Below are 27933 nucleotides of genomic sequence, written 5' to 3' on the forward strand. Positions count from 1 at the left end.
TACAAGTTTTACTTCTTTTGAAAAATCTTACACATAAAATTTTAAAATTATATAAAGCTTTTGCAAAGAAAGGCTGTTCTACGCGATAGGTCTCAGTTGCAAAGTCATATGGAAAGTTTTGGTAGAGAATGTGATGTGAGGCAAGTGCTTTCAGGTAAAGAGTAGAGAGAGAGTAGCCAGAAAGGGAGCCTTGATGTATGCAGATTACAGGATAGACGTAGTCTTCAAGGTATAGAGAACTGTATAAATATTACTGTACATTGGCAACCACCACCTTATCGCAATAAAAAAAAATTGTTATAAAGTACAGCCCAACTCAAGTTAATGGCAAATATCTTGTATTTTTATAGTAAATAATATATTAAGATAGCCTTTGTTGATTGCAATCAGATCTTTCCCCGAAAGAGAGATATCATTTGCATTTTGCTTACATCTCAAGGCACGTGTCAGACAATAGCTCAGACACTTCTAAAACCATGCTCTGTCCATGCCCGACACAATACTAGCACTCGAATCTCAATTAAAATTCAATCTAAAAGGACACGTTATAGCGTATTGTATCAGAGACACCTGTGTCCATATTCGTGCTACAAAGGCTCAAAGTGATATCAGCAAAGACACCTACGATGTCATCTAAACAAAATATCATCTAAGCTAACAACAAGCATTAAGCATCAAAATGCTAGCTTATTCTCTATAAGCAGCTTTATTAGTCAACTAAGAAAATATATTAATCATAGTTAATACACACTAGTGCTTAAGTTTTAACAATTTTAGAACTACAAAAGGTTGGAATTTACAAACCGCTAAAGCAGTTGCGGAATGTTAAACCAGTTCGGCTCAGAATAGAACCTTAAATCTCACTAAAGGAGGCTGCACAACAGATGAATAATCTCAATTTCTCCACCTTTTTATCACAAATTCTCTAGCTTTTTATAGTCAGTTTCCAAAATCACTCCTCACAGAGAGCATAAACAACAGCAGTTCTGCTAGGAGCATACACTAAGAAAGAGTTAGGCCTGTTGTCATAATGCCCTTCCTGCAATAGTAAAAAATGAAAAAATAATGATAAATAAATAATTCATCTTTTGTTTTTGGTCAAGGATAAATGGAATATCCATAAACAAATGCTTACAATGGAAAAGAACTCTGCATTGTGATCTATACGGCTAAATCCACCAAACAGCGGGTCATCCGAGTCCAAAACCACCTGAAAAGGTAAAAAGAAAAAAAATTGCATACATGATTACCATTTCATCATCCACTTACTCTTGATTTGTATTTAAAGAAGAAAAAAAATACCTTGTATTTGCCAGGCTTAAGGCAGCCAACACGATAGTCAAAATAACTGCTGTTCCAGTGGAAGTTGAAAACAAAGACGAGATCGCCCCTCTCAAAAACTATCATCTTGTCACCTTCATCTTTTCTTGAGACATATTGGTGAGGGGATGTCATGAACTGCACATATTGTATATAATCAACAATGCATCCTTCAAAATCAAATTGCAAAATCCATCGAGAGAGAGAGAAACAGTACGTACACCATATTTTTCCTCGAGATGCTGCATTGCCTGATCAAACTCTTGCAGTCCACGATATCTCAGATAATTAGCATCGCCCTAATCAAGTGGATTGAAACAAAAAATAATAATTAACAACTTGAAATACCTCAAATATTGCGGGACTGAAACAAGAGCCACTATGAACTTACAAAAAGAAACTTTAGTATTCTTAGAGACTAGAGATATAAACTGAATTATGGTACTTACAAGATCAAACCTGCGACGACACTTGTCATAACTGTTATTATTACCGGGGACGAATTTACCGTCTGGAAGGAACTGTTCACTTCTAGGGAAGTCTATCCATTCTGTCATCATAAGAACAAAAATACATATCAACATCAATCATATCATGCCAGTAGCATGGGATAGAGAGAGAAAACAAACAAAAAATAAATGAAGCAAATACCAGGATGACCAAACTCATTGCCCATGAAATTGAGGTACCCTTCACCACCCAAACCCATGGTTACAAGCCTGATCATTTTATGAAGAGCAATGCCACGATCAATTCGAGGTGTAGAGGGGCGATCAAGGGCCATGAAGTCATACATGTCCTTGTCCATCAGCCAGAAGGCAATAGTTTTGTCACCTACAAGGGCCTGATCATGACTCTCTGCGTAGGCGACACATTTCTCTGACCACCTCCTGTTTGTCATTGTGTGCACAATGTCTCCCATCTTCCATGACTCATCTGGCTGCCTGTATTTTTTTTTTATATTGCAAAATTCAAAACAGCTCAAAAACAAGAGAAACAATAATATTACACCATAAGCACAATAGTGTTATATATGTCGCTTAAAAATGCTCACTTGAGAAGCTCAATCCATTTGTCGGCAATTGCCATTTGAAGGCGATAGTCAAAACCCACACCCCCGTCTTGAACTGGAATGCAGAATGTTGGCATGCCACTCACCTGGAAATAAACACACACACAAAATCACAAAAAATTTCAATTTGTTTGCATTCAATATTTTTAAAATCAACATATAAACCAAACAAGAATGAATATATGCATACATCTTCACCAATTGAGACAGCCTCAGGGTAAAGACCATGAATCATGTCATTGACCAGCATGAGGTACACAACTGCATCGACATCAGTTGCAAATCCAAAATACTCATTGTAGTTGCCAGTAAACGCGACCTACATTTGCAATGCAGCAATTCACAATCACACAAGGGCAAAAAAGAGAATGCCTCAAGTTGCTCTTGGGTAATATTATCTCGTAAGGAAAATGGAATCAGATGCTTAATTACTTGTAAACCATGGTGTGTATACATCATAGAAGTGACGCCATCAAAACGGAAACCATCAAACTTGTACTCCTCGAGCCACCATCTTGCATTTGACAGTAGGAACCTCAGCACCTATAAGTAGATCAGAAAACATTGGAACTTTTCAATCAACAGATAGTGCTCAGAAAATATTTTTTTCTTATATTTTCCTATAAAGAAAGAAGATTTAAATTGAAAAATTGCACAGACAGTTTGGACAGGTTTAAAATTGTACCTCCCAACTACCGTAGTTGAAAAGGCGGGAATCCCACATCCAGTGATAGCCACGTGCACCGGAGTGGAAGTAATGGGCATCTGTCCCATCAAACCCATTCAATCCATCCAATGTATTGTTTGATGAATGGCTGGATATACAACAAAAATGCCTCAACAAAAGCCCTTTAATTTATTTAGATCTATTTAGGAAAGAAACTAAATAGTCAACAGCACAGCAATATAATAAAAGATCAATTATAATCAACATCTATTGACAGAAAATTTGGAATAACCTGTGTACAATATCCATGAGAACAAGTATACCAAGCTCGTGAGCCCGATCAATGAGTGACTTGAGATCTTCTGGAGTACCAAATCGGCTGCTTGGTGCAAAGAAATTTGTGACATGGTACCTGAAAAAATAAGTAAAAAGAAAAATTAAGTTAAAAATGGAATTATGGCCATTGCAAAACACACTCAAACAAAATATAGTGGAGGGAACAAGAATTTACCCAAAGCTAGCATAGTAAGAGTGCTCCTGTATCGCCATAATCTGAACAGCATTATATCCAAGTTTTTTTATCCGAGGCAACACATCATCCCTAAAACTAGCATAGGTGTTTATCTTGGGCTCCTGTTAAAGCATAATTTCATCACCACCTCAGATCAAATTTCATAAACTTCAAGGGATCGATATAAAAAATTTGTTAAGTTAGGTACTAACAGGGCTGCTCATGCCAACATGAGACTCATAAATACGCAGTGAGTTTGGTCTTTTTGGTTGAGGGTGCTGGAATACATACTTTTCCTGCAAAATCATGCACATATTATAAGTACGAGAACAGTAAGTTTCTTGATTTGTGAAATAATGATCGAAAAAATGAATGCAAGCACATGAGAGAGAGAGAGAGAGAGTACATCTTCAGGAGGATCATAATAGATGGCAGTGTAAGGAATTTCTCCTGGGTACTGCACTGAGTACTTTATCCATGCAGGAATAGAGTCTTTCAAACCAGAAGGGGTATCCATCCTTATCTGCAACAGATTGAACAAATTTTGACAATAAAGCACACATTTATTCCACTAAACCAAAGAAAGGGAAACTAGCTAAATGGAAAAGTGCTACAGTATAAGTTAAATGGTTACCTTCACACGTGATCCGTGTGCAATTGGCGGTGACCCATCAGCATTGTTAGGCAAAAATATTTCCCAGACACCAAATTCATTCTGTAAGTTCATTAAATATTAGAATTACATAAAAGTAAATCTATCATTCCTATATTACCAAATTAATTTGTCTAATAAATGAGGAATCAACATACTCGAGTCATAACGTCAGCATTTGGATTCCAATTGTTAAAGTCTCCTACCAATGATGCAGCCTGAAACAAAATCAAGTTGTCAAACCCATAGCAGGCAATTATTCAAACTATGTACAAACAAAGAGGGGAATATACATACATTTGCTCCAGGAGCCCATTCCCGGTATGTAATACCCTCAGCACTGTAATTAAAAAAGGGAGCAATTTGAGTTTACTTTAATAAATAATTGCACACTAAAGCTCTTTTATTATTAATGTTCTTGAAGTAGAGTAAATTGTACCTGCGAGTAAATCCAAGTTTTTCATAACCACGCGAGAATGCATCCAAGCCACCTTCATGCTGATCAATGAGCGACCGCATTTCCCTGTACCGGCTATACCTGCTTTCACCCAATTAAGTACAACAAACTTCACTACTTGCTATAGCAAAGATCTCTCTGCGGCATTTAATAAACAGTAAACTAGAAAGTAACCTGTATTCAAGATGTGTTCTGTGACCTTCTAACATGGGATCGATTTCATAAATTCTCTGGCCATTGCCAGGCGGTGGAACCTCTCTGGGTTTATCAGTCATACTTTCCTCTGCAGTGGTCACTACTTTTGTACCAGTTGTTCCTTCGATGCTGCTATCAGTTTTGTCAACTTCAGTTGTAGCTTCTTCTACAGGTGCAGTTGTCTCTATTGTTTCAACCTTACTCTCGTCTTCTACAGTTTCACTTGTTTCCTGGGATTAAGATGATAATGTGATTTAATAACGGCAATCCTTTTAATTTATTATGTTGTTAGAGAACTCCTTTGAAAAAAAATGAGTTCTCCAACAAGCTCTTTACAAGAAATATGCATAATCCATTACCATTTATTTGTATTTTGGAAATGCATTAGTTGCATTTTGGCAGATTAAATTAATTAAAATTAGATGTCATAAAATCTGCTGGTAAAATTTGATATAAACCTGGGGATTTTCGGTTTGAACTTCGGTACTTGAAACAGAATCAGAAGAGGGTGACCAGCCGTCGCTTTCACTGCCAGGAATAAGAACCTTTCCCGATGCAGCAACAATTTTTGATGTAGAAATGCTCTCATTTGATGTATTAACAGACAGTATAGTCCCTATCGAAGGAAAGTTATCAGTTAATCAGATAACAAGTCCAATTTTTTAGCAGAATATTGTTAGCTCTGTAGTTTGAACGCATATTTTTAATTATTTAGATATCAAAAGTAAGTTCTTCTCAAGCATAGAACAAAATTTAGGATGAATTTGAGGATACAGAATTCACCGGATCAACAAATCATAATAACCAGCATTTAATTCCCAATCAAAGTTTTTCCGTTTGCTATCTTAAATTCTTGTTTCAAACATTTAGTCTACAACAACACAAACTGTTGCTACGTTCAAACAAAAAACTAGAAATTCAGCTAATTTTGAAAGACCTTAAAAATCAATAAAAAAAAATGAGAAAGAATTGAGAATTAACCCTAAAAGAAAAGGAATAGTAAAAAAACATACTCGGAAAGGAATCCTTTCTGAGAAGGAGAGAGAGATCAAGAGAGCTCCTCCGATCAGCCTGGCCACCTGATCGAGCCCCTGGGGCCCGCGCAACTCCGCCAAATCGAATCCCCGATCCCGATAGCGCGAATGCCATCCTTTTAGCAAGAGGTTTTAATAGGGTATAATAAATAAGGAAGAAGAAAAGAAATAGAAGAAGAAGAAGAAACAATTTTTCGAGATCACCGACAAAGAAGGGAGGAGAGAAGTAAATATGGGAGAGGTGGGTTTTGTTTGGGGTGCTCTCAATCGTAAGTCAGTAATTCTAATTCAGGCCAGGGACAAGCTGAAACGTGTCCGGCGGAGACGCATGGCTATATTTGGGATGGGACCCATGAATTATGTCGTTTTCAGAAATAGCACGAGAGAGAGAGAGAGAGACTAGAGGTGATGGAGAATGGAAGATATTCAAGGAAATATAAGAGAGATGTTAAAATAAGGAGGAGATGGAAAATAGAAGTAGAGAGAGTGAGGTGGTGGGAGAGTGTGTGTAATAGTGTATGTGGTAGGGGGAGATCAGGAACGAACGGCCAAACCTTTTCTGCTGGCGCTGCCCAAGGCCGTTACCAATTCCCACCTCTTTTTTCATTTTTCTAAAGCCCCCTTGAACATTTTTAATTTCACATTATCAAATCTCCTATTTATTTACATCAGGTGAGATTATAATAAAGCTAGGGTGTGATGTGCTCACTAAGAGAGTTTGGTGAGCACAACTTCAAAAGCACATCAGATCGACTTCAAACACTGAATCTAAACTGTTGAAATTCATGTACTTCATGAGTGATGCATGTCCACGCAAAATTTTGAAAGTTTAGAGTTTGTTTGCTACAAGGTTAAATGGTCAAAGGAATGAACATTTTATAAATTAATTTATAAGTTGTTTTATATATTCAATTTTTGTCATTTCTTTGACCGCTTGATTTTGTAGCAAATAAACTCAAAACTTTCAAAATTTTGCATGTACATGCATCACTCATAAAGTACATGAATTTCAATGGTTTGAATTCAACGTTTGAAGTCGATCCGATATATTTTTGAAGTTGTGCTCATCAAACCCTCTTGGTGAGCACATCACACCCTACCTTTAATATATTCATACTTAAAATTTGTAATATGATATAATCCGGATTCTTCGTCTTACTAAACATCCAATTTTGTGAAGAGGAGAGATTCACAACTATCTATATTTGATCAGACTTATAAAAGATAAATTTATATATATTATATTCAAATCTATATTTGATCAGACTTAAAAAAAGGTAAATTTATATAAATTGTAATTCAATCTGATCAGCAATCAAGTGTATAAAATTTAACTATTATTTTTCAAACCAGATCACTTATTAATTCTTAAATTAAATCAAATATAAACACAATCTATCTAAAATTTTTAAATTCTAAAATTTTACATTTTGAATATAAATAACTATATAATTGATTGTTAAGTCTCAACTATCAAATAAGTTCATTGTCAATATAATCGAGAAAAAAAAAAGTCCAGCAAATTTAAATCTCAAATTTGCAATTTAAATTGTCGATTCAGACCAGCCCAATATGATTTATATATTAGCATTGGAAAATATCTATATATTAACATTGGAGATCAAATTTTATATCTTGTACTATTTTTCTAATAGATAGAAAATTATTTCTATTGGACGGTGCATAAACGATTTTAATAAAATAATGTATAAATCACATTGAATGGAATGTCTCGTTATTTTGGTTCCTAAATTGTGCCCTGCATTTTTTTTTTCTTTTCATTTTTAAGGTCCAAATTTTCAATTCGAATCGCTCATATGATCTTCATTATAAAATGTGCTTGAAGACCAAATTTTATATATATATTTTTAAAAAAAAATTGTTATATTATTAGATAGGTATAAAATTATTTTTCAAGTATAGTATGATAATACGAAAATGTTGCTTGCAAGAATTATAAGCACAAATATAAATGTTTAGAAGGTTGAGATGCAAAAGTATTAAATCTTTTGGTTTTTCTCATGAAACGGGGAAAGGCCCTCCTCTTTTTGGCGCTAATGCAAAGTTTACAGGTCGTATATAGGACACTTTATATTGTCCTCTCCATGAACCAACGAAATTGCGAGAAAATTCTCGTAAGAAAAACCGTCCGATTCATTTTAACTGACGCAGATCGTACCAATCCAAGCACTTGAGGATCAATGATATCTCCAGTACTAAAAACTGGAGAGGAAGGAAGTCTTCGTCGTGGGAGTGACGAGAGACTTTCGCCTTTGCGTGAGTGCCTGGAATTTCTCACTAGCTAAGTACAATATTCCTCACGCCGTTTCATTTCACCAAAACGGTGTTCTCCAAAAAGGCCCAGATAAACATTCTAATTTTTTGTGTGATTCATCTCCGATTTTTTTGTTTGTTTGTAGCGTTTTAAAAAAATAATTTAAACTTGTGACAATGTATTTAAAAAAAATAATTACATTTTCACTATATGTGTGCTGAATATTTTTTTATAAATAAACCAATTGGCAATGTATATAAAGCTAAATACGATAATACAGTGCTACAATATTTTACTAAATAATTATAAAATTACAAACAATGAAAATATCCTAATTTGGATTCACTAAAAGATAATACAACACTACAATTAGCAAAATCTACATTTCACTAATTATCATGCTGCAATGCGCTATAAAAAAAATTAATTTGATATGCACGTTTTGTAATTAAAGTAGGTTACAATACACACACATGTAAACTCTTAGTAGATTTGGTCTATACAAACTACAACTTCATTAAATTATAAACAAGATTCTAAATAGCGCGCGATAGCGTCGCTATAACGATTTCGGACCATAAAAGCTATAGCGCTATCAGCGCTATATGGCCATAGTGCCATTTTTTTAACCATGCCGTTATGACACGATAAACGCTATTTAAACCTTTTATTATAAAGATGTAATTGGATCCCTCCTCAATTATAAATTGTATATTCATAAATTTTAATCAGTATCTGGTCTATATAATTTTAATTTAAAATCTAAATTTAAGGTAAAAAACAATGTCTGAGCTGCATTTGTTCTATGTAATCCATCGGAAATTATTTTTATGATGTCAACAAATTTAACCTTCTTCGAGACTATTTTTCTCTTAAGAAAGACAATGTCCAAACAGCATTTGTGCTATGTAGTCCATCGGAAATTATTTTTATGATGTCAACAAATTTAATCTTCTTTGAGACTATTTTTCTCTTAAGAAAGACAATGTCCAAACAACATTTGTGCTATGTAATCTGTCATAAATTATTTTTATGACGTTGGCAAATTTAACATTTTTTGCACCAACATTCTTCAAAGAGAAGAACAAAAAAACACTAGATTAAATTTACGGAAGAGTAAATGTAAAATTGTCTGCAAGTACAAAGTTAAAAAAAATTGGGGCCGGTCACTGCGTCTGGGGCCGGTCACTTTTAATTTTCGAATTGGGGCCCACCCTGCCCCCAAGGGGGCATTGCAGCATCATAATTAGTGAAATGTAGATTTTACTAATTGTAGTGTTGTATTATCTTTTAGTGAATCCAAATTAGGGAATTTTCGTTGTTTGTAATTTTATACTTATTTAGTAAAATATTGTAGTACTGTATTATCGTATTTAGCTTTATATACATTGTCAATTGGTTTATTTATAAAAAAATATTCAGCACATATATAGTGAAAATGTAATTAGTTTTTTTAAATACATTGTCACAAGTTTAAATTTTTTTTTAAAACGCTACAAACAAACAAAAAAATCGGAGATGAAGCACACAGAAAATTAGAATGTTTATCTGGGCCTTTTCGGAGAACACCGTTTTGGTGAAATGAAACGGCGTGAGGAATTCCAGGCACTCACGCGAAGGCGAAAGCCTCTCGTCACTCCCACGACGAAGACTTCCTTCCTCTCCAGTTTTCAGTACTGGAGATATCATTGATCCTCAAGTGCTTGGATTGGTACGATCTGCGTCAGTTAAAATGAATCGGACGGTTTTGCTTAGGAGAATTTTCTCACAATTTCGTTGGCTCATGGAGAGGACAATATAAAGTGTCCTATACTACCTGTAAACTCTGTATTAGCGCCAAAACGAGGACTCCGAATCCTCTGTCCCTCTCTGTCCCTCTGGGTGCATGAATTTCCTCCCCCTCGGTCACTGTTCCTAAATACATATATCCTCTGGAAAAAACCTATTAGCATATAATTTGCCTAAAATACAAGAACTAAAATCAACAGACCGATATTTTGATTGCTAGTTCTGACATCAAATTTCGTATAAATTCACACTTTCAGGCCCACAAACAGCAACAAAACAAGCTGTTTGCTGGAATCTTGCAATCTGCTAATCAGCAAATGGGGTCACGGCCATGGGTCATGTTCTCTCGCGTACAACAAAGAAAAATCCAAATTTCCAAACCCATTGTATATATTCTATTTATATAAAAGATCGTACCACATATAAGCGTCTAAGAAATCTACTTAAAGAGTACAAAATTTTGAAAACCAGAGACAAATCCAGCTCTAGTTAGGTATGAATACCTGTAATATTTCTACACTAAATTACAAATCCCAATGAAAAAGAATGTACATAATTAGTTCTTGAGTGTATTCATTCACTATAAAGAAGTGTACTTTTAATGGTTCTAATATTACATAGGAACAAAATAGAGATCAATTTAACGAGGATTCATTTTTTCCCAGTACAGCACGGCATCTTTTAGATGTTATTTCCGAGAGTTGAATCCGTCTCTCCGCAGAGAGACGGAGCTCATGTCGCTGCACTAAGCCGGCGGTTCTATAATCATGATTCATGATCACGAACAATTTGCTGAGAAGGAAAAATAATGGCAGCAACGGGGAGGTGCTCCAACCCTCCACTCTCATCTATTATAAACCGAAGCCCTTCTATATGCAGCTTGCCATGGTGCCCACTTACCAGTATTGTTGGATTTTCTAATTGCTCCTGTATAACCCAACAGAATAGGTAGATCAAGATGGACAGCTTAAAATATAAGCCCACCAGCTGTTACTCTAGATATACTGATCCAAGCTATGAGATCTTGATCAAACAGTTCATATTTGTTGCTTTATGTTATTTTCTGTTTTGAAATTAGAGTAGATACTTACATGATCCAGCATATGAAATGTGTCAGTGACACACCACCTGCTACCCAGAAAAAGAACCAGTTGGTACGATACCAAGATGGTAAGTAAATTACTCTTCTAAATGGTTTTGTTGTTTAGAACGGAATATGACATTCAGTGAAACTGCTGGAACAGTTAAAAAAAAATACTACAATAAAATCAAATTCAACAGGAACCTAAAAATGTATGGGTCCAGTGCAGGTTGGTACATTCCACTATTCCAGTATCAAACCTGATTGGTTAAGGTACAAGATCATCAATATCTGGTTGTGGACATTGAGTAAATTTAAATATAATGATGATATCAACTTGGGAGCAAAATATTGGAGTAAACCTTACAAAAAAAAGCAATAAACAGAGATATATATTTGCAGAGTGAACAATCTTATTATCAATCTGTATATTTGAGATAAAGCAACCCTTGATTTTAAGTGAGCAGCTAAGACTCAAAAATTGAATTGCATTGCCTTTGACTAATAAAAGAGAAGGAATATAAATGAAGTGATAGTGGTGATTACCTTGGGAATATCCCACACGTTCATTCGGCCACGGAGCTCTTGAACAGTAGGCAAGCTAGTGTCTCGAGCCCTTAAAACCTGTAGCCTCTCTTCAACCTTCTTTGTTTTTTCTAATCCTGCATGCACTGCTATTAAATGGCACTTTATCCTGCCTTTATCTGTATAGATGGCTACATTTTCCTAAAATTGGTACTGGTAAGTTAGTACGAAGGGGGGTGGTCATAAAGGCAGTTAAGTAGAAAGTAATCATCTGCTTTGTATGAAGAAATTAGTACCTCCTCATGGACCCACACTAAGTCGCGCAAAAACTTCTTATGCTCATCTGGAACCGCTTTCACAAGATCTATGGCAAACAAAAGGTTAGGTTGTTTTTACATTTGCTAATGGGGGTCAATTGACCATTTGACCCCCATTCAATAAAAGATAAAATTGCTATATGTATGTTAAATTTGACCCTCATAGATTAAAATCCTTGTGCTCATATTGACCCTCATAAATTAAAATATCCTGCCTCGGCCTCTAGTTAGGTTAATATAGAAATAATGCTATCAGCACAAATCCAATTTTGTTGAAGACCATTTAATGAAGATTCCAAAAGCCTTTTGTAAGCTATGTTTTACTGACAGAAACAAAATCCCAGAAATCAACCATAAATACTAATTAGTAAGACTAAATTTCAGCTAATATTCGTAATTTCAGAGTTGTGCGTTAATTGAATCATGGTTTACTTGGTCCTAACAAAAATAATCTAAGATTGGGCATCTTTATCTGCCTCTCGTGTAATAAGTAATTCAATGTACATATCTAATTTGAAATCCTTCATAATACATTACTTGAGAAAGATTTCATGAGACCAAGCAATTGGGGTCTGTAGATTCTTATCTTCTTTGCGTAATTTAAGTGAAAAGAAAATTAACACTCTCAAAAGTAAACACTCACCGGGTGAAGCATGGGGAACACCATAAGAATCAAATGTAGGTGCAGCATCATAGATAGATCCCTTATAAGCCATCCCCTTTTTGGAGTTGAACCGATCGACTGTGCCACCCCACCGCCTCCCTTGCACGTGCATCTCACTGTACCCTTCTCCTTTGTACCACCCCTCTCTCTCCTCATTCTCTGCGTACTCCTCCCACGTGTCAGACCACACAGTGGACCCGTCTGGCCGGGGCGGCAAAGCTCCTACGAAAGCAGCAAAGGCGAAGTCGTGGTTACCGCATAGGAACACATGGCGCTGACGTGGATACTTTGATGGGAGCTGTATGAGAAAGTCGATGACATGGCGCGTGTGGGGCCCACGGTCGTTGTAGTCACCGAGGAATATGATGAGCGCGGTTTGGAAGGAGGCGGGACCTACAACGGACTGCAGGTTGGACCAGAGACGGAGGAGCTTGGAGTGGTAACCGTGGATGTCTCCGACGCAGATGACCGTTCGATCGGAAGCATCGGACGGTGCGGGTAGTTGCATGGGTGAGGAAGCGTCGCTATTCTTCTCGGTCATCCCGAAGCAAGAAGGCTGCGAGTGCGAGAAGATTATGATTATCCCCTGGGAAACTGGCGCCAAGGAAATCGGAAAATATTTATTTATTTTGATGGACGGTGAAGATTCTGCTTGTGACTAGAGAGTGACTTATTTAGTTTGGACCTCCTCTTTTGTTTATCTTTACATGAGAACGAATAAATAACGAGACATAATAACAAGAGTGGGGACTATGCTACTGTCTTGTTTTTTTTTCGTTTTCAAATGAAAACGTCAAATAGTCGATAAATGAAATAAATCAGCTGTTATTCTAAGAATAACAGAAACATTTTAATTCGATTTCAATCGTTCAATTTTTTAATACGTGAATTTTAATGAAGAAATTCTTTTATTTGCAAGTTTCAACGGAATCAACGATTGAGATCGGAATAACATGTTCATGTTATTCCAAAGAATAACAATAGATTTATTTCCATCAATAATCGTCCATTGTGATCTCTATATACAAAATATACTTGTACACTAAATTTTATATATTTTTTAATTTCTTACTATATTTTTTAAATAGATAATGTCATTTTTAAATGATTTAGAATTTTTTTTATCAAAAAATGATATTTTGCCTGTTTTAGAAAAGATAACAAAAAGTTTTAAAATAATATAAAGTTAGATATACAGATAATTTTTAATTGAAGATCATGCTCAACGATTAATCAATATGGTTTGAATTTTGGAAAAAGAGATACCAGTTCGTGGTACGAACTACGAACCATCAATAGAGTACCGTAGCTTCACTCCAATAACAATAAGTATAATTTTTCGAACTTTTTTTTTTTGTTGGTTTGAGTCCTCTGAAGTAACTCAACGTTCTGAGTTTAGATCTGGACCGTCCGATGTAGAATGCACCGAGTCCTTTAGTATTCATGCTAAAACATGTTGGATGGTTCTAATCTAAACACAAAGGGGCTGTTCGGCAAGACTTCCTTAAGTCTCCTTAAGACTAAAGGAGACTCATTTAGCTTCCTTAGCCGTTTAATTCTGCTGAATACTGGTTCCTTAGCACGAATTAATATTATATCCCTTAGCCTCATTTTGCCCGAATCTCAATTCTCTGCCCGGATCTTAAGACACCTCTATCTCTTCCTTTAGCCTCCTTAGCTATCATTCACGGATTAAAATAACCGAACATCGATTCTTTAAGTTCCCTTAAGACTTAATCTTAACTAGAATTAAGAGGTGTTGCCGACAGCCCCAAAGGTGACATGAGTTTTTTCTTCAGTAATGATACGGTGTCTTCCTTTCCCCTTCTATTTTAAATTCTTATCTACCACCCACCACTTATAGGATTATAGCTATTTAGTCGCGCACAATAATGAATCTCATCCCATCATAGATGTTAGATGAAATGAGAACAAGAGATAAGACATATATTTGATATTGTACTACATCAGTAATTTAAGCTTTATATCTGAACTATTTTATCTTCTTTATTTATTTATTTTTTTTTTTTTTGAAGACTTGACAGTGGCTGTCAAGGTTACATAAAGAAAAGTTCATATTACATCATGATCCCTGTGCTGAATCATATTAACAACTAGCATACCATAAAGCCCCTTCCTGCAAAATTTTTCTACCCAAAACAGCCCAATTCATTCTCACCCCTCTGAAGACCACATCGTTTCTATGGCGCCAGATCCACCAACAACAACACAGCACTCGATTCATCCATTCCTTTTTCCCCAAATGCCCCGTGGCCCTAATTTCTTCCCATGAGCATTCCCAGAACTCCGGCACCGTTAGTTCTGATACCGTTGCCTGACTTATTAATTTTTTCCCGGTCGTTGCCTGAATGAAGCTCCACACTGCTGAGGCAAAGGGGCAGTAAAAGAAGAGGTGTGAGCTCGTTTCCATCTGTCCGGATCCGCAAACCTCACATCTCAAGTCGCAATTGAGTCCCCTTCGGAGCAACACCTCCCTTGTCAGTAGGCGATCATTGAGCAAGAGGAAAGCAAAGATTCGAATTGATGGAGGGACCTTAGCTGACCAGATCTTTCTGTGTTGCCAGGTGGTTTTACTGATACCCCTCAGCACTCTGTACAGGGACTTGGATGAATAAATTCCACTTCCCGTCAATTTCCAAAAGATTGCGTCTTTTTCGTTCGAGAATTGTATTGTGAAATTCGGTGCCACTGAGTTGAGGAGAGGCATGGCTTCATTGAGAGATATGAGGACAAAGGGGGGTCTATTGTTTTCACAGTAGTTGATTAGTGGAGTCCCATCCCAGCTATCGAACCAAAGTGAAATGGATTTTCCATTGCCAATTTCCCACCCTGTGCATCGTGAGAACAAAGGCTTCAACTTTATGAGAAGAGACCAGAAGAAAGACCCCGACAGTCTCCACACTTTAGGTCCCCCTGCTCCATCACCTCTTGCATAAAGATGAACAACTGTCCGTTCCCATAGCTGTTCCCCTGACTGGTACAATCGCCATAGCCATCGCATCAGGAGCGCTGTGTTTTGCAATGCAAGGTCAGATATACCAAGGCCCCCCTGTGGTTTCGGCAGCCGACATGCATCCCAATTCAATAGTGAAACGCCATTGGCCCCTTGCGTCCCTCTGCCCCATAGGAAGTGTCTTCTGATTCTATCCAATTTGGCAATAACCCATGCCGGTAGCTTGAAACAGCTCATGAAGTAAATCGAAATTGATGAGAGTACCGAGTTTAGGAGTTGCAAACGACCACCCCTTGTCAAAAGCTTGCCTTGCCAGCCCATCAACCTGCTCTGGACCTTCTCAATTAGCGGCATGTAGGATTGCTTGTCTGGTTTTCTAACCGTCAGTGGCATACCTAAATAGGTAATTGGCAACTGTGATACCCCACATCCAGTGAGTGCCTGATAGCGTTCTATCTGATCTGGGGTAAGATTGAATGGGACAATTGCACTCTTTGAATAATTTATCATCAATCCAGAGATTCTTGAGAAGATTCTTAGGATCACCTTGAAATTGACCACCGTTTCATCATCGCCTTTAAGTATGAAGGCGGTGTCATCAGCGTACTGAAGGGCAATAATTGTGTCCTTAATTCTCGGTGACAGTTGAGAAGAGGAAATGAGATTCATGTTATTCACTAGGCGCTGTAATACGTCAACTGCCAGGTTGAACAATAAAGGGGAGAGGGGGTCCCCTTGGCGGAGACCCCTCCTGTGCTGAAAATACTCGGATTGCGTTCCATTCAAAAGGATTCGCGAGGTACTTGAGGACAGAATTATAGTGATCCATTCTACCCACCTAGGTGGGAAACCTCAGCCTATCAGCACCCTCAATAAGAAAGCCCAGTTTATCGAGTCGAAGGCTTTAGAGAAGTCAACTTTGGCCAGTAATGCCGGGTGCTTGTTTGAGGAAAGGTAATGTAGAATCTCTCTTGTGGATAGGAAGTTTTCTGCAATGTAGCGGCCTTGCATAAATGCCGTCTGGTTTACTGAAATAAGATCAGGTAGCACCTTTGCCAGTCGGGATGCCAGCAGTTTAGAAATTAATTTGGGGATTAGATTTATAATACTGATAGGTCTGTAATCATTTATTTCGATTGCTGCATCCTTCTTGGGTATTAAAATCAGATTTTCCCTATTAATTTCTTTGAGGTCAAGGCTGTTGTTGTAGAATCCGTTAATCATAGGCATGACACTGCTTTTGAGAAGGGGCCAGAAATCTTTTAGGAACTCATTTGGAAGGCCGTCAGGGCCGCTCGCCTTATTCAACGCTAGATTACCAATTGCAGTTTGCACTTCTGTTTCAGAGAAAGGGACCACGAGTTGTTCTAGATCTGAGTTCTGAGGGTATAGCTTGCTGACTTCAAAGGTCAAAACCTCCGAATCAGTGCCTAGTACCTGCTTCAGATTGTCAAAGAAAGCCCTCCTGATGGCCTCCTCCTCTGTAAGGACAACTCCCTCGCATTTCAATTGCAGCACCATATTTCGTCTTGCCCTTGATGAAGCGAAATTATGGAAATATGACGTATTTCGGTCCCCAAATTTTACCCATCTGCATCTGGATCTCTGGTGCCATTTGATCTCCTCAAAATTCGCCAATTCAAAGACTCTTTCTTTGAGTTTAATTCTTAAGTGGAACTCCCTGCGATCCAGTCTTCTTCTCTCTTCAATTTTGTCGAAAAAAAGAACAGCTTTTTTACAAAATTCTAACTGTTCGTTTAATTTTCCAAAATTTTGGATATGCCAGGATCGCATGTCCTTATGCAACCGGTCACATCTTGCTTGAAAAGAGGTGGGGTCCTGTGCCCCCCGTGCCCCGTCCTCCTCCCATATTATCTGTACCACCTCACTGAGGAAGGGGTATTGAAACCATGCTTTTTCCAACCTTTGTGGGGCGGGGGTGGATTGCAGCTGCTTACACGATAGAAGAAGAGGTACGTGGTCAGAGGCTGCCATTTCAAGGGCCTGAAGAGTTATTGATGGAAAATTGGTAGACCATTCTGTGCTTAGAAATAGTCTATCCAATTTGGAGAAAACGGGTTGGGGTCTTTTACTAGACCAGGTGTAGGCTCTGTTCTTCAAGGGGATTTCTAAGATTTGAAGGAGGTCGATCACTTCATTAAACCGATCCATCAACCCGAATTCTTCTAATTCACCCGATCTATCTATTAGCCATCGAACCACATTAAAATCCCCCATTAGCATCCACGGTACCTTGACCCACTGCTTCAAGTTTAGAATTTCCTGTAAAAAAAACATCTTTTTATTAGCATCAACGGAGGGGCCGTAAACGTTGGTAACCAAAAATATTGAACCCGTTGCTATCTGGAGTAGCAGCGCTGAGCATGTGTGGCGAGTGGTCCAGCAATTAAGTAATGTATAGTTTCTTTTCCATGCGATTAGAAGGCCCCCTTTTGAACCAATTGCATTTAAAGTCACACAGTTTCGATCAAAAAAAGTTGGTAAGATCCTACCCACATAATCTAAATCATATGAGTTCCATTTTGTCTCCTGCAAACAACAAATTTCACATCTTGAAGTTCTTATCAAATCCCTCACCACATTACACTTTGCGGGACTCCCCAACCCTCTAATGTTCCAGGACACTAATTTGAATTTTTTGCAACCTATCATTAAAATTAAAAAGAGGACAACTGATAATCCCTAATCCCCTGGCTTGAACTCAAAAGAGTTCCTCAGCCTCTTCCTCAGATTCCCACTCCTCTTCAGATGATGAGAAGTGAATCCTATCCGCCCTGAGTGGATCATCTGTATGTGGGATCAAGTCATTATCTTGACTCGGCTGTGTTGCAAATAGTTGAGCCCGCTCCTCGTTATCCTCTTGGACCATTTGGATTACATCTTGCTGCTGGAGGCCCGCCATGGTAGCTATGTTAGCACAGTGCGAATAGTCCACCCTAACTGCATAAAAGCCATCCGAGTCCAGCGAAACCTGGGCCTTTTCGGCCGAGTTTGAGACCCGATTTTGTCTTCCTCCTGTGGCCCGCTTTGAGGGCCCAGAACCATCCTGTTGGCCCGCACCAATTCTTTGCGCCTTCCTTTTAATTCTCAGCCCTTTACGGAAATCTCGTAGAGTCTTGTCAGTGGTGGTGACAGCTGGTGACTTCCTTTTATGTGCTGGCGGCGTGACACTTAGTGGTTGTTTGTTTTTTCTCCCAGATGCTTTGGCGATAGTGGCATCTGGCCTTCTAGAAGGATCCCTACCTGCACTAAAAACAATTCCTCTATTGGCCGACCTACTCTGTTGCCGCGTAGGTATCTGTGTGGCGAGTGGTGCCACTGTCTCGTTGTGACCCCTTTCTGGACTGTATTGAGAATCACGCCTTATTCCATCCTGCATCAGTACCCCTTTGTCCCTATTACCAAGGACAGGTCCTTTTCCTAGCCTCTCTGTGACCCGTGTCGCTGATCCGCTTGCCAAGTTTTGGCACTGTCCTCCAGAGTGGATCTTTGTGGTTGTTGTTGAAGGTGAGGCTGATTGGTTAATCCCCTTAGGCTGACCCGTTTCAAGCGCATATTGTGCAGTAGGCGTGATTGTTTTGTTCTGCGCCGCCTCACTGCGCTGCAGGATTCGCAGGCCCACTGCCCCATGCGTAGCAATTTGGGGATTGCCGCCTACTCCACCTGTGTGGGTTATCCTATTATTCTGTGGCCACGGCTGTGCTGTTTGATCGAAGAGATGGGTTGCTTGGCCCAGAAAGTGACCCGCCACATGACCCGCCACATGATCTGCGGTGTTACCTGGTGAAAGGGATGTATGGCTAGACTGAACCTGGCTTGTCAGCTGAGAAGACTGTGTCCCTATTCCAGGGATCCCCTGTGGCTGATCTTGTGTGGGGAAGGTCCTGTGTAGCATGTATGGTTTCATTGTGCCTGCTCCGGCCAGAACCGCCCTCACCGGCAATGGGAGGGTCTCAATGTCCCTTCCTTTACACAGCTCCAGCAGTGTTGCTCTGGACATTGGAACAAAGTCGTCATCCTCTTCAGATGAACTATCCAAGGGGCGTTTGAAACGCGGTGGCAGATTTGGAAGGTCTGACCTTTTGTAGATGGGGTTTCTGGTCCATGAAATCGGGTTAATGGTAACATCATATTGCAACCCACCAGCCTTCATCTCAATCGCTGCCGGAATTTGCTCGAGTTCGTCGGTGGCCACGGCTGCTCTCCATGTGGCCAAATTAGCCTGCTCCCTAGTGTTGACAGTACCGAGGTACATTCCAAACCCTGATACCGCCCGGATTATCTCTGGTTCTTTCCTGAGGTGGGGAGGGACGTCAATGAACTCAAGCAGCACCTTGTACACCGGGATTGAAACCGATGCATCCTCCAAAGGAGTCCATTGCTGGAAAGAAAGGCCTCTATCCCAGGCCTGTGCCGGTATGGCCTTGATGAAAGTATCCACTGCTAATCCTTCCAGCAAGTGCAACAGTAATCTACCCCCTGACATTTTCCCAACAGATAGTTCATGTGCCTCCACCAGGTTGGTTTGTACCGCCATTTCCACCGCATGCTCTAAGGAAAGTGGCGGGTTTACTCCTTCAGTGTAAATCACCACTGAGTGGCTAAGCCTAGCTAGTTCTTTGAAGTAGTCCTCGTCTCGATCGACATAGGACTGTGTCTTGCGAGTTCTCTCAGTGGGGAAGACGGTGTGCACCAAGGGGTTGGAAGCTGGACTCAATAGCTCTGTGAAAAGAGGTTCCTCATGTCTCGGTTTGTTTTGGCAAGCATGAAATGGTTTTGCGGCGGGGTTTAGGATCTGTTTGGTGCAATCTTTCGCTATGTGTCCTTGAAGCCAGCATTTACCGCAACGCTTAGGGTTACGACATTGGGATGAGGTATGGCCTTCCCTGCAGCAACGGAAGCATCTGCCCCGCCACTCCGGGTAGTTGGATGAGGGAGGAAAGCGGAGACGGGTTGGGCTGTGGGGGGATATGAAGTAGTGAGTGCCTTGGGGGGTGGTGGGGGAGGATGGCCTGGATGAGTTAGGTGTGGAGGATGCATTTGAGTGTGTGACAACCTGAGCAAACGAGTAGGGGACATAGGGGGTGGCCATGGAGAGGTTGTTGAGGTTGAAGCTTTTGTTGGGGTAGCGGTTCCTTCGGCGAACTATCTGCCAGCCTGCTTCGTCTACCTGGGGAAGTGTGTTTTGGTGGGTGGATAGGTGCGGGTTTGCCTTGGGTAGGTTTGGAATCGCCTTGGTTGTCGCCTCAGAGCTCCGCTCCATCTTTCCTCTTTCTTCATTTTTATCTTCTTTAAGACTGAGGATTATTTGTAGATAGAAAATTAAAAATTTGATACAACACGATTAATTAAAAAAATATATATAATTGCTGCATATGCATTGCTCGTAACATACAAGAAGATTTGCAATTTATGCTTGTATGTTTCTCATAAAATTAAACGACTAATGAATCAGATAGTTACAGATCTGTTCAAATTGAACCATAGGGTTAAGGGATTAATTTTTGTTCACAAATTCAAAACATGTTTTCAGAATGTATTTAATTTATCTTTTATTTTGCTTTACTAAAAACTTTTTTAAGATTGATGACACGACTTGTGTCATTTTTAATGGAATCTAAAAGCTAAATTCTCACATTTTCTTTAAAAAAAAAAAAACAAAACAAATTCACAACACCACGATGACCTAAACATGCAGCATAGTTACAACTCTGCTGCCTCTATCTCACAGGAAAAGCTTGTTCAAATTAGAAGCGGAGTTAGATTTTCTGATTATTGGAGGTTAACCGTAAATGGAGTCAATCATATAAAATTTTCATGTTATAAATGAAAATCAATTTACAGTACCCATAACATTTTACTCTACATTATATAGAAAACCATGTATAAAAACAAAATTTTTGAAAAAATAGAGGTTAATTGACCCCATTAGTTCTTACTCAATCTCTGATTCAACTACAACTAGTATCATAATATTCTTAATATTTTTAATCATCTATGATTTATGAAACTTGAAGGTTAGTTACTCTCTTTCAGCGCTACCATCCCATCCTTTATTAAACAATAAAATGAGAAATTCAGCTCGGCGTTCCGTTCCCTTTTTCTTTTTTCCTTTTCCAAACAATAAAAACAGAAGTATCTAGCCCTAGCTTTGGCATGCCGTGTCTTCCCGTATCTCGACCTTTTTTCTTCTCTCATTGCTTAAAAAAAAAAATCGGTACACCTCGGACAAAACCCCAAAACTGATACCGAGTCACACCGGCAAATCAAGAAGAAGAAGAAAGAAAAAAAAAAAAAATTAACTATGGAGCAGCTGCTTCTCCCGATTTTTTTAAAAATACCCAAAAAAAAATTATTTTATTAAAAATAACCAAGTTCTGAGTGGAATTTTAAAAATACCCCGGCCGCAGATTTTTTCCGCGCTCCGAAATTTTTATTCAGGGCCGTGGAAAAAAATTTACGCCCCGAATTTTTTTTTTTTTATATTTTTTTATTCCGAGCGCGGATTTTTTTTTTTTTAGAGTTTGGAGAAAGAAAATATTCATGGTTTGGTTTATTTTTTTTTATAATATATGTATAATATATGTGCATGTATATATAATATAATTACATATAATTATATATAATTAAGGTTTTTGTATAATTATATAATATAATATAATTATACAAAAACCTAAATTACTCTACATGCAAACTAAAAAATTTCACAATTAATAATTACACTACAAAAATCTGAATTATATTAAACAAAATACCGATAGTTGTACGTCTACCGTCGAATGAAAACTTAAACTGAGTTTTTGAGGCACTAAACGACGTTTTTTTGAAATTCTGATGCTTTCGATGCTCGGTGTATCATTAGGGCAAAATCGGATTCATCTCGTTCTCCCCTTTCCGAAAAGTGCTCATACGCGCAAATCCGACTTTCCTAACCAAAGTTATGGATGTTTAAAGTTTTTTCTTGCGGTAGAATTTTGGAAATTCATAACTAATTGCAGAAAAATCCAAATAAATTGAAATTTGTGTCAATTATGTGTATTTTTGAATGCTCTACATGCTGGTGTATTTTTTATAGATACATATACATATATTATACATATATTATAAAAAAAATAAACCAAACTATGAATATTTTCTTTCTCCAAACTCTAAAAAAAAGAAAAAAAAATCCGCGCTTGGAATAAAAAAATCTAAAAAAAAAAAAAAAATTCGGGGCACAAATTTTTCGCGGCCCGGAATAAAAATTCCGGAGCGCGGAAAAAATATGCGGCCGGGGTATTTTTAAAATTCCACTCAGAACCTGGTTTTTTTTAATAAAATAAATTTTTTTTTGGGTATTTTAAAAAAAATCGGCTGTTTCTCATAGCCTAGCCACAGCGCTTCCTCTTTCGGAGCTGCCGTTTGTCCTTGTTCCTCCACCAATATGCGGTCCAAGGAGAAGATTTCCTACTTCTACGATGGTAATTATTCCTCTTTTACCCCCTCTCTCTACTCCCCCTCTCGCTCAAAAGCGGAGCTCCCCGTCGTAAATTAGTTTTCTATTCGTAATTATAAAGGTTCCAAGGAACTAAATCGCTGGTTTTACAATTAATACTGAAAGGTAAGCCTAGGATTTGGTACCTCCGATCAAACACCTGGTGGGCGTCCGAGCGCATATATTTTCACAAGTTTTCTTCTCTACCTTTTTGTTGTAGGTGGTTTGATGGAATAGTTGGTTTGCCAAATTGTGCAATTTTTAGATCATTTGAGCTGAATAAAAAGCTATTTTCTGCTTTCTGGGATTTTATCAAATCATCATTGAAGGAGTTGGTTCTTCATATATGCTTGGATCATTGACTAGGTTTTCCAAGTGGCTTAAGGTGTGCTTTTGGATCCCTAAAACCTGGAAATTATGCCAGTTACTGGAGATTTAAGTTTTTACTTCTAGAGAGATTGAGTTTTGCCAACCTCAATTGAGATTATATATTTCCTGAATACAATTTGGAGATCCTAATCAGCTTAAAAAGAACCTAATTCTGCTGAAATACCAGGTTTTTCCCTTTTAGAACAATTATAACTTGATAGATAACGTGCTTATATATCAACGAAATCAATCAATGCAGGAGATGTGGGAAATGTATACTTTGGGCCAAATCACCCAATGAAGCCACATCGTCTTTGCATGACACACAGCCTTGTACTTTCTTATGGCCTTCACAAAAAGATGGAGATCTTTGTTAGTCTTCCCCCTAATCTTTTTCTTTCTCCCCTTTTGTCTCTGTGATGAGAAATGTTTTTTGTTCAAGGGAATCTAACTCGTTTCTCTGTACAGCGGCCCCACAAAGCATACCCAGTAGAACTCGCCCAATTCCATTCAGCTGATTATGTTGAATTCTTGAATAGGATAACTCCTCACACACAGCATCTATATGCAAATGAACTTGCCAGATGTAAGTAAAACTTAAAATTGTTCACGAGTACCTACATTATTCATTTTTCACATGTTGCTTAAATTAACTACCATGTGTTTTGTAGAACTTTGCTTTCTCAGGGAAGGCTTGCAAATTGATTTATGTTGGTTTCGGTGCATTTTAACAAAAATTGTATGAATTTTGAGCAGATAATCTTGGAGAAGACTGCCCAGTTTTTGAAAACATGTTTGAATTTTGTCAAATCTATGCCGGTGCTACAATAGGTAGTCTCGATTAAAACATGTTTTGTTCTCGTTTGACTTATGTTGGAAACAACTAAGACAGTGCCGTTTGCTATAGATGCTGCGAGGAGATTAAACCATGGATTATGTGATATTGCCATTAATTGGGCTGGCGGTTTGCACCATGCTAAAAAATGCGAGGCATCTGGGTTTTGTTATATCAATGACTTAGTTCTGGGAATTTTAGAGCTTTTGAAGTATCATGCAAGGGTTCTCTACATTGATATTGATGTGCATCATGGAGATGGGGTTGAGGAGGCATTTTATTTCACTGACAGGTTTAAATTCTCTCTCGAAATAAGTTCAGTATTTGATGATGCAAGCATGGTATTTTAATTTGAAAGATAATTTTTACAGGGTCATGACAGTAAGCTTTCACAAGTACGGTGATATGTTCTTCCCTGGAACCGGTGATCTGAAGGTATTTTATTTCATCACCCAATATAGTTTCCTTGAGTGATTGGGTAATTTTATGATTTATTATACAAATATAGCTTCATTGGTAAGGACCTTTATAAATAATATGCTATTAGGTAGGTAAATATTAAGCAACATGTTTCTGTTTTTGTAACCCTCGGTATAAAATAGAAAAAAAGGGAAAAACTTCTGTGGCTAACTTCCTTTGTCTATATTATTCTAAGTAATGTATTCAAATAAAAAATTGTGATACTTTTGAGTTCATGTACAATATTGAAAGGCGGAAACTCAACAGCAGAAGTTAATCAATAAAGGCTGTTGATTTTATCATTGTTCATGATCTCGTACCAAATGAAGCTCAAATTTTTCTGATTTTTTTATGTGAATCATTACTTCAGGAATACCATCAAGACCAATGGTTAACATTTGTTTTGTTTAAAAATTTAATGTTGAATTATTAATGAAAAAGGCGTTGTGGTCATGATGGGACCCCAAAAGCATGACTGTTGGATCCCTCCTCTTTTTTATGAGCTTTGTATATGTACTGCGTCTAACATGCAAAAAATTTACAACTTTGAAGGATATAGGAGAGAGGGATGGGAAATACTATGCTATAAATGTCCCACTCAAAGATGGAATAGATGACGCTTCTTTTAACCGCCTCTTCAAGAGCGTAAGTTTTGTTTAATACAACTTAATGTAAGCATTATCAATTATGATATTATTGGTATTGACTTAATGTCAGCAATGCAGATTATATCAAAGGTTGTGGAAATATACCTCCCAGGTGCAATTGTTCTTCAATGTGGTGCTGATTCATTGGCTGGTGATCGTCTCGGCTGCTTTAATCTCTCTATTGAAGGTCTATTTTTTTTTTTCATATGAGCAGATTGTGGTCTTTATCAATTAGCACAAAAAGAAAAAAAAATTGCTTATGTCTATTGTATTCTTGCATGCAGGGCATGCTGAATGTGTGAGATTTGTGAAGAAATTCAACATTCCTTTGTTGGTTAGCTTGACAGCTTTTAATCTAGCATTTAGATCATGAGTGAGTCTATTGGTACTTTGCAATGCGCAGATCAGTCTATCTCTATGCTATGGATCCAATTCTCTCTTTTCAAAGTCCAAACAGCTGATCCAAACTGCTCAACATGATCTCCACATGCAAATGTACTCACCGACCAAAATTTACATTTTTTTTAGATATGTAGAAAAATAGTCATCTATCTAAATGGTCGAGAATTTTAAAATCAGTTGATTTTCTACCTATCTAAACAAATAGTAAAAGATTCTTAAAAAATGTAAAGTTTGGTCTTTAGGTACATTTTCATATGAAGATCATGTTTAACAGTTCAGATCGACTGTTTGAACTTTAAAAACAAAAATATGGATCCGAAGCACGGAGTCACAGACCTATGTGCACATTGCAAAGTATCATAGCCTCATTCTTTATATCATATGTATACACATTTCTGTGTTATTAACATTCGTTTCTTTGTCATATGTGTAACCATGAAAACAAATATTGCAGGTGACCGGAGGTGGCGGTTATACCAAAGAAAATGTAGCTAGATGTTGGACTCTGGAAACTGGTGTTTTGGTGGGCACCCAGCTTCACAATGGTATGCTGTTTTGTTTCGTTCTAATTTTCTTTTTTTATCTTTTGAGCTGAATCTGTCAATATGCTTATTTTGCTTTCAATGTATAATTGCAGAGATTCCTGACAATGACTACAGTGAGTACTTTGCACCAGATTATACCTTGAAGATCCCAAACAGTAGCATTGTAGGCTAACTTTTCTCAATTTCCCTAATTTATTACTCAAAAAATATGAATTATTACTTAAAAGAGAATTGTTGAAACTGTGCAGGAGAATTTGAATAGCAAGTCATATCTGAGTCAAATCAAAATGCAAACAATGGAACGGCTGAGATGCATACAACATGCTCCTGGTGTTCAGATGCATGAGGCAATATTATCTTTTCATCCTTCCATTAATTAATTTTTATATATACAACCTTTTAAAGTTTCTTTGGGAGAGGTTAGAACAAACATAAGAGTGACTGCTGAAACTCGTAAAATAATTCTCATGCAGGTCCCGCCTGATTTTTTGATCCCAGAATCTGACGAAGATGAACAGGACCCTGATGAACGTGTTGATCGTAAGTATCTTTTTGCATTACAAATACCAGTAAATGCTGCATATATTACTAGTGGGACTCTTCAAGTGTTATACAAATTTTTTGTGTGTGTATTTTTCAGAGCACACAGAAGACAAGCATATTCAGAGGGATGACGAATATTATGATGGGGATAATGACAACGATCATAACATGGATGATGCACCTTGATTTTTGTACTTGAGTCTTAGTTTTACATTTGCCTAACCCTAGTGTTTAGTTACATAAAAGGTCTGTATGCATAATTTTAGTAGTTGCTAGTTGGATTCTTTTGAGCATCTTTTTTAAATTTGTAATGACATATAAGTGATTTTTTTAGAAATTAATTTTTCTGGAAAAGAATGATTTTCTTTTCTTCAAATCCTCCACCAGGTAGATTTCTTCGGTGTTTTTCAGACCTTGAATCTCATCCTGATCATATATTTGCTCAAAAACTGTTGAAACGGCATCAATATGAAGAAAAAAAAAATCAATCTTTTTTTATTTCTGAAAATTTGATTTTTTAATTTCTAAAAAATATCGGTGGTGAGTGGTTATGGGCTTATGGGGAGCCATTATGTTGATAACACAAGTCTGTACATGTGTAACCTTTTTCTTTTATCCGTTTGTTAAGTGGCATTGTCACGGAAAAATGGATAAGACTGAGAAGCCTATCCAAATTTAAAAAAGTCAAATACACAAAATTATGAGGCTGTGCACAGCCCAGGCCCCTTTCCAAATTAGTGACTGCGAAACAGGCAACGTAAATAATTTGATAAATAGAACTTGTGGGTAAGATATGCTCACCTAGTCACCTGTCAAATTTTTACAAATGATAAAGAAAACTTCAGGCTATTGTTGTTTGTATGAAAACTTGGGACACAACACATTTCAGTTGCGCCAAACTTTTACAAGGATAGATAAAGGTACTTGTAGTTGTGGGTGAGATTTGCTCACCTTTCAATAATTGATTGTTGGATACACTGCCTAAGAACTAACGCGGAGATGATGGGTAAAGATTTTAACAGAGGAGTTATGGCTTCATGCAGCGTACTAACTATATAATTAAAATAGCACGGCAAATGGTTTGTGTGCTGCATGAAGCCAAAACT

At 37.7% G+C, this 27933-nt stretch overlaps 3 protein-coding genes across 5 annotated transcripts; 1 reads left to right on the forward strand and 2 right to left on the reverse strand.

Annotated features, from left to right (window-relative positions):
- Window positions 1-705: 705 nt before the first annotated feature.
- Window positions 706-6463, reverse strand: SBE2.2 (starch branching enzyme 2.2). Its single transcript, XM_078301118.1, has 21 exons — window positions 5888-6463; window positions 5333-5490; window positions 4854-5104; window positions 4662-4760; window positions 4520-4562; window positions 4381-4440; window positions 4205-4285; window positions 3977-4093; window positions 3783-3866; window positions 3571-3692; window positions 3352-3471; window positions 3078-3207; window positions 2825-2935; window positions 2583-2711; window positions 2375-2478; window positions 1972-2264; window positions 1770-1870; window positions 1542-1619; window positions 1303-1458; window positions 1136-1210; window positions 706-1039 (listed from the first exon to the last, which is right to left on the reverse strand). The coding sequence occupies exons 1-21, from the start codon at window positions 6021-6023 to the stop codon at window positions 953-955; spliced, it is 2535 nt and encodes an 844-aa protein (XP_078157244.1). The 5' UTR covers window positions 6024-6463; the 3' UTR covers window positions 706-952.
- Window positions 6464-10358: 3895 nt separating this feature from the next.
- Window positions 10359-13164, reverse strand: LOC144553370 (tyrosine-protein phosphatase RLPH2-like). Its single transcript, XM_078301501.1, has 4 exons — window positions 12538-13164; window positions 11874-11941; window positions 11599-11778; window positions 10359-10898 (listed from the first exon to the last, which is right to left on the reverse strand). Exons 1-4 carry the CDS (start codon window positions 13097-13099, stop codon window positions 10737-10739), a joined length of 972 nt encoding a protein of 323 aa, XP_078157627.1. The 5' UTR covers window positions 13100-13164; the 3' UTR covers window positions 10359-10736.
- An 8649-nt stretch (window positions 13165-21813) lies between these two features.
- On the forward strand, window positions 21814-27203 carry HDA9 (histone deacetylase 9). 3 transcript variants are annotated; one of them, XR_013511308.1, is made up of 16 exons: window positions 21814-21870; window positions 22911-23013; window positions 23656-23768; window positions 23865-23982; window positions 24153-24227; window positions 24304-24523; window positions 24603-24666; window positions 25243-25335; window positions 25416-25524; window positions 25622-25671; window positions 26194-26284; window positions 26377-26447; window positions 26533-26631; window positions 26758-26824; window positions 26925-27087; window positions 27124-27203. XR_013511308.1 is itself a non-coding variant. In XM_078301119.1 (15 exons), the coding sequence occupies exons 2-15, from the start codon at window positions 22977-22979 to the stop codon at window positions 27011-27013; spliced, it is 1296 nt and encodes a 431-aa protein (XP_078157245.1). In that variant the 5' UTR covers window positions 21814-21870; window positions 22911-22976; the 3' UTR covers window positions 27014-27203. The 3 variants fall into 3 exon arrangements, 2 of the variants coding, with proteins under 2 accessions (XP_078157245.1, XP_078157246.1); XM_078301119.1 differs by having other exon boundaries at window positions 26925-27203; XM_078301120.1 differs by lacking the exons at window positions 23656-23768; window positions 23865-23982 and having other exon boundaries at window positions 26925-27203.
- Window positions 27204-27933: the final 730 nt, after the last annotated feature.

Source organism: Carex rostrata, chromosome 4 (genome assembly GCF_964058835.1).
Source record: "Carex rostrata chromosome 4, lpCarRost1.2, whole genome shotgun sequence".
Lineage (NCBI taxonomy): Eukaryota > Viridiplantae > Streptophyta > Magnoliopsida > Poales > Cyperaceae > Carex > Carex rostrata.

Bases quoted from the DNA above. Each gene is read 5' to 3' on its own strand.
- SBE2.2 (XM_078301118.1), bottom strand. From the start codon at position 6,023: ATGGCATTCGCGCTATCGGGATCGGGGATTCGATTTGGCGGAGTTGCG. The intron at 3,693-3,782 runs GTTAGTACCTAA...ATGCTTTAACAG, and splicing joins ATGTTGGCATGAGCAGCCCT to GAGCCCAAGATAAACACCTA. The intron at 2,265-2,374 runs GTGAGCATTTTT...AAAAAAATACAG, and splicing joins AAATGGATTGAGCTTCTCAA to GCAGCCAGATGAGTCATGGA.
- LOC144553370 (XM_078301501.1), bottom strand. From the start codon at position 13,099: ATGACCGAGAAGAATAGCGACGCTTCCTCACCCATGCAACTACCCGCA. The intron at 11,942-12,537 runs GTGAGTGTTTAC...TGTTTGCCATAG, and splicing joins TGTTCCCCATGCTTCACCCG to ATCTTGTGAAAGCGGTTCCA. The intron at 11,779-11,873 runs GTACTAATTTCT...TACCAATTTTAG, and splicing joins TAGTGTGGGTCCATGAGGAG to GAAAATGTAGCCATCTATAC.
- HDA9 (XM_078301119.1), top strand. From the start codon at position 22,977: ATGCGGTCCAAGGAGAAGATTTCCTACTTCTACGATG. The intron at 23,769-23,864 runs GTTAGTCTTCCC...TTCTCTGTACAG, and splicing joins ACAAAAAGATGGAGATCTTT to CGGCCCCACAAAGCATACCC. The intron at 24,667-25,242 runs GTATTTTATTTC...ACAACTTTGAAG, and splicing joins CTGGAACCGGTGATCTGAAG to GATATAGGAGAGAGGGATGG.